This window comes from Echinococcus granulosus (assembly GCF_000524195.1).
Source record: "Echinococcus granulosus chromosome Unknown EG_S00039, whole genome shotgun sequence".
In the NCBI taxonomy this organism is placed as follows: domain Eukaryota; kingdom Metazoa; phylum Platyhelminthes; class Cestoda; order Cyclophyllidea; family Taeniidae; genus Echinococcus; species Echinococcus granulosus.
Window position 1 is genome coordinate 653,777 of NW_020170419.1, and position 6,142 is coordinate 659,918.

General features: G+C 40.5%; 1 protein-coding gene across 1 annotated transcript in view; it reads right to left on the minus strand. All coding sequences in view use genetic code 11, as the record gives it.

Moving 5' to 3' along the window:
* Positions 1–6,142, minus strand: part of EGR_05409 (hypothetical protein) — a gene marked incomplete at both ends in the record, with an annotated part of 10,699 nt that overhangs the window by 3,770 nt on the left and 787 nt on the right. Inside the window, 7 exons of the mRNA XM_024494658.1 lie at positions 1,024–1,058; positions 2,690–2,800; positions 2,968–3,163; positions 3,233–3,444; positions 4,423–4,453; positions 4,522–4,749; positions 5,726–5,809. Coding sequence (XP_024350985.1) covers positions 1,024–1,058; positions 2,690–2,800; positions 2,968–3,163; positions 3,233–3,444; positions 4,423–4,453; positions 4,522–4,749; positions 5,726–5,809 — 897 coding nt within the window. The remainder of the gene's footprint in view (positions 1–1,023; positions 1,059–2,689; positions 2,801–2,967; positions 3,164–3,232; positions 3,445–4,422; positions 4,454–4,521; positions 4,750–5,725; positions 5,810–6,142) is intronic.

Here is a 6,142-nt window from a genome sequence, read left to right on the forward strand (position 1 = left end):
ATCTCGAAACTCATCCAAATTACAAAAGAAGCTGTTGGCCCCACGTTGACTTCCCGTTAACGCGAGAAAACATTTCATCTCAACATCCAACTCCATGTAATCACTTGATAATGCTGGGATGATTCGGAAGATGGACTTACCTCAAGACGGTGGAGATCTGCTGCCCTAATTCAGCCTGTTGAAATCACCACAGCTGCATTAATTCTCGACCCCTTGGTGAAGGTTATGATGTGGAGTGCCTCTGCGAAATAGCACTTCCAACTCTCTCCGTCTGTCGCAACCATGACTTCCATTTTCTCTGCTTCGCAATAAGCCCTACAGCTCCATCGGCGTCCACCTCAGCGACCATTTTCGATGAGGCCCATCACGAGGACTCTAATGCGCTCAACATCGACCAAGTGTTGAGATAACCCTATAATCTCGTCACCGTCCTGGTGTACAGACCAATGTATTCCAACGTTTGCTCATCTCCTACTTCAATTTAAATAAAAGGAAAATAAGAGGTTTTCACCTGCATCTGTTGTCGATCATTGGAACACCAGCACTCAATGCGAACTGGAGTACTGATCAGGCTTTGAAGAGGATGCGATGAAATTGCCATAAAAACAATCAGTATGCCATTTTAATTACCAAAGAAATATGAGATATGCTATGGTATTGTCCAACGTGATTATGATTTATAACACTTGGTATCATAATCCATCCCAACTGTCGGATAAGCATCAATGTTGTGAATCCCACAAAATATGTACAACACTATTAATGCCGCCAAAACCGGTTTTGACGTGCAATCATTTAATCAGTTCGCGCACACACGCACTCACTTTCCACTGAACTGCACTCCAGCTTAGCTGTAGTTAATGCTGACGACCTTACTCCTTTTCATCCTCAGTTATAAAAATAGTGGTAATTTGTAGTAAAACGGATACCATGGTGATGAAAATTACCAAGCCCTATCAGTTAGGCAACCAGCTACTAAAAAGAGACCATACCATCAATAAAAGTAGTGTCGCATGCCCAAACCATTAAATGCGCAAGAGTAGAAGCTTTACCATCGGCTACAGATTGATGAAATATCAATAGGCGGAAGTGCCCCATTTATACGCAAAGCGTTGTACTGTGCGCGCAGGCATCTACGTATCCAGGGCATATTCATTGGTAACTCGGGCCCAGCAAGTAACTAACAAGTACATATTAAGAAAAATATTAACCAAAAGTGGCAAGTCACACATAAACTAACACTATGGTGACTAAAAAGCATGCAAGAAACAGTCGCAAAATCAAAAAGCAAATTCTCTGCTTTAACTGTTGAGAAAATATGTGACGCGTAACATATAGCCTCAAAAAAGGTCACAGCCATTAAACGCAGATCTGCGCATTAAATATGATGCAAATCTGCTCAAGGAATGCCTGTTAATCGAAGTAGTCAGCATTTGGCGTCCTCGTAACCTTAGCGCCACGTTTGAACAAAAGTCAGTGTTACTGCAACAAGTAGGCTGTCATAATTAATTTCTATGTTGAAAAAATGAGTGCTGCATTCCAAGAGGCAAAATAATACTAAATTTTCTCCAACACAAATCAGTAATGCAGGCAAATACCGAGAACATCCACTTGAATAGGGCCACTTTACATGCCTAGACAGACAGTTTAATTCTGATTCTGCAAAATTTCAGGTGCATCATTTTGACCCCAAAGTGCAAATTTGAAACAATCCCGATTGACTTCAATTTATAGAATTGTCAATAATTGCCGAATGTGGGACACCGGTACCATCAGTACTAGCTGCCAAATCATTGCCGCATTACCGGCTTGTATATCTACAAGCTATAAAAGCGACGCCGTTGTCAGAGTGAGGAATCGCAAAGTGCATTAAAAGGGCAAGAATTTCGTCCCTTACAAGGCTTTTTTTAAGATTGTAGAGAAAATCACAGTTCATGGTTTTACAAGCGACAGGAGCAGCAGCAGAGAAGCCACAGCTGTTTTATATACTTCCTCCCTTTCAGCAAAGGCGCCACCAAAATAGGCCCCTCTTTGTGTTGTACAAACGACTCCTTTGCGAGGACGTGGTTCAGATTTTGAGGACATTAAAAGGTGACTTGCAAAATATTCACTTAGACACAATGCCACCAGATTTCCTCCTTATAATCGTCAGCTTGATCATTCCTCACCACGTGCAAAGCAGATACCATGGTAGGCAAATTTGTCAAACATATGGCCAAAATTCAAGCATCACCAACTCTTAGATGCACACATTCTCGTCCATCCAGAGGGACGCATTCATCCGTGGTCCTGTTTGCGATCAAAACTCCAAAAGGTAGAGATGATGTACGATTTGAGTTTCGTGGACGAAACCTGCAAACAGCTATGTTTCTTCAGCTTTGATGACATCTCACACTGCTCAACGGAAATCGTTATTGAGATCCTCCGTTGTGGCACAGAGGGACACGTTGTTACTTAAGAGAAATGCACAACAAGAGCATTGTCAAATGCAGAATGATTGGGTTGTCTTATCACCTGCCTACTTCACTCCTCAATAAACCGACTAATGTCCCATTATTATCTCATTATTTATGCAGTTGCGAATGCTACTTTGAACAAAATTAGGTCGCCATGTCACTTTTGTCCTCTCCGGAAGATGCAATGATTTTGCGTTACTAAAGAATCCTTAACATCTTGGCTCTAATCTTACAATAAATTTGTGCAAAATATAATGAAAAGTTCAGAGACAAAAGTGAGGCAGGCAAGTAAGTAGACAGTGCTCTATTTCCGTTTGCTTTTAAGACAAAACGCTTGCCATGGACTAAGAACTAGTAGACAAAAGAGACCATAGGGGGATCGGATCATTGCGCATTGGCTGACCTTGTTATAACAGTGAAGTAGACTGTCGGATACGGCCCATATGAGAAACTGCAGCATCAGGTTTACACGGTACACTATAGCGATGGATTTACATACAGCAATGCAAACCTTCTACAACCAGATGATGCTGCAGTGCATCTAATGCCATATTTTTGAGCGGGAAATGCGTAGAACTCTGAAATAGGATATTGACGCGGCTCTGCAGCAAAAGTGATTCCTTACACTCTCTTGGCTTTAAAAATGAGAGGAGTGGCCTAGTAGAGCATATTTGTCCAATGGGTATGACAGGCACATTCTGAACTAGCTCCAGAAAAATAGATTTTGTAACATGAAGGTGTAGAGCTACCTAAGTGCTCAGTGCTCCTAGCCTTACTGAGCCAAACAAATCTTCTAGAGTTTTACGAACAATTGAACCGCGTGGGAAAAAAGATGATATTAGATGTCTCGAAGTATTAGTTACTGGTGGCCTTAGGTCATCATTGACGTAAGTGGGTTTTACCAAACCTGCATTAATTGCAGCAGCTTTAAAAAGTCCCATCTCACAGCAGTCGGAGCACTGTCTATAGTCCATGTTAACAGGCATTTCTGAGGAAAGTGTAGGTATTGGCATCAAGGGTCTCCTGCTACCCACCCAGAGAGGAAACCAATAATACTCAAAGGTGTAAACGAGGCAAAAGATACGGGTTGCTTGAGATCACCTTATGAAGGCATAAAGGCTAAATTGGTGGCTTCAGTTCTATCCAATCAAAATATTTGTCAATAAGGGAACGATTCTTTTGAAGGCCTTTAGGATTTTCAAGACTGCCCGACATCCAAACACCCGCAATGAAGACATATGAAAAGGATGAGTTGAGCGCTATTTTGACTACTCTAGCCTTCTTTGTGCATACACAACCTGAAGACCGTAATTTAAGCCTGGCAAGAGAGGCACAATCAAATTGGTGACTACAGAGATGCAGAAGTCGTGCAAATACACAGGCCGATTGCGTCACTTGAAGTACACTACAAGTCTCATCATCCATAAGGCAAAATGCATTTCAGTTAATGTAATTCATCTCACCAACAAACTACCTCCTTCTCAATGCATGGCTCTGCGCTCAACTAGTCCGCCCAGTCATTTCATGAAAATGAAAGCCAAGGAGAAACAGATAAAAGCAGGACCTTCTATACTTGGAGTTAACTCACTTATAACAGACGCAATCTACTGAAGGCGGTTCAAGATATTCCATCATTTTCACCAATTGCCTTCATTCATTCTCCCACTATCTCAGGTGTTTATGGTTACGTCTCATGTCTGCCGCATTTGATACACTCGCACATGAGAAGTAGGGCTGGTTTTTAAGGAAGGTATTTCCTTTTTAATGCGGATTTTGTTCACGTATCCATAATTGCTTGTTTTAAAAGACAATAATTGCCGCTGACTTGGCCTTGTTTTATTGACCTTGAAAACACTACTGCATTACAGTCTGTGTTGCCGGAGCACTTCTTGAGAACTTGCATAATGTCGATTAAAAGTCAAAATTGTAGAAAAATCTAGACATTTGCTTTAGTTATTCAGCTTACCTTCAACACAATTGACGCCATTAGTCATCGTCTTGAGGTGGGTTATTTGGAATACTGGTGATGTAAAATATGGCGTTGCGTGGGTAGGCAACCCCTTACATATTTTAAGCAGTCCAGTTTTGAAGTCTTCGCAATTTTGTTTGTGATATTTAAGCTTACCTGACGGATGGGACAGAAGTGAACATAATTAACACAGGAGAGATAAAGTGAGTGAGTAGGTGTAAATGTATAAATAGGTATGGAGACAAGAGTGTAATTATAAAACACTAGGATCGTCGCTAATTCTATTCTGCCTCCATTTTTGGTTCCTTGGAGAAAGAAATATGGCTAGATAAAATAAACTTATAAAGTAGATACCGTGTGCATCCACATAAATAAGGTCTGCACTCTCCTGTGCATAAACAAGTGTATATATCTATTTAATTTCACTGAAGCAAACTGCAATTCTTAAAAGAAGAAACATTTATAAATGTCGAAGCACGCTTTATTCTTGTCTTCTGTTTTAACTATGTTTGTAAGTGGATATCTCATTACTCACGAGTAAAACACATAGGAATTTCCAACCATGGCTTTTAGACGAAGAAAAGGCACGAAATATCCTCACATAGCCTGGTCTTATGCACCCAGCTCCCCAATGTCAAAGACAAAATCCTTGGATGTAAAAGCAAGTGCAGCGAATGGAAAAATTCCTTTTAAAGTAGGTTTTCTATTGATTGCAGACATACGAACTTATTCGGTATCGTGAAGGCTGTGGTTGATTGTGCTAATATGGACGGTGGCAAAGTAAAGTTTGGCAATGTCAAGGTCTTGTATTTACTGGCACACAATCTCTTGGCGTGTTGATTACATGAGAAGCGGGTGCGTCTATTAACATGAATACGTGCGTGTGAAGCATCCACGTTGAAATGTAGAAGACATTTGGTTTATTGCACACGCACTCTAAAGGAAGATCCCGTAGAAAAATGTGCACCACTAATCACGGTCATCTTTGAAGGCCTTCTTTACAGCAGATGTTTCCTTCACTGCACGAAAGTCAAAAAATTTTATGACACTTGAATTTTTGGCATCTCAATGGTGCAACTGAGAAGAATAGATTAAAAACAGTCGCCACATGGCCTTGTGTATCACCCGAATTCGAGGAGTTCGACTCATCTTTCAAGGGCTTTTGCTGTGGTTGACACAGATCTTTGTTTTTTATGACTCCTGGAGAGAGGACATTCGAATAGAAATTAACTAACGGTATTTGTGGGCCTGCAGTGTCCATTCTGACTGTGACTCATTTCATTACTAAAATGAGTAATACTTTATTTGAACTTCCATATTTATGTCTAAATGAAGGCATTTTAAGGGTCACTGCCTGCAAAAAGGGTTGTTTGATCATTAGCAGCTGAAATGAATAAATACATTCCACGCACAATTAGTAAAGACAGTGAAACTGAATCTCTAAGTTCCTTCTGACAAAAATTAAAATCCTCGACAGCGAGGTAATGCAAATGGTCTCTTTAGTTGACTTAATCTCTGTTCACGGCAAACTAATTTATTAACACTGATAGGATACTAAGAAGCCTGCTTTTTATAAGAACGTGCAACACTGGCGCTTGAAGTAGTGACAACTCCATCGATCATGCAATGGAATCGCGTAATCCCCCAAACAAAGTGCTGCTGCTAATGTTGACGTGAATGTGTGATAAAAAGTTTGCTTACCAACTTTTGTTAAGAT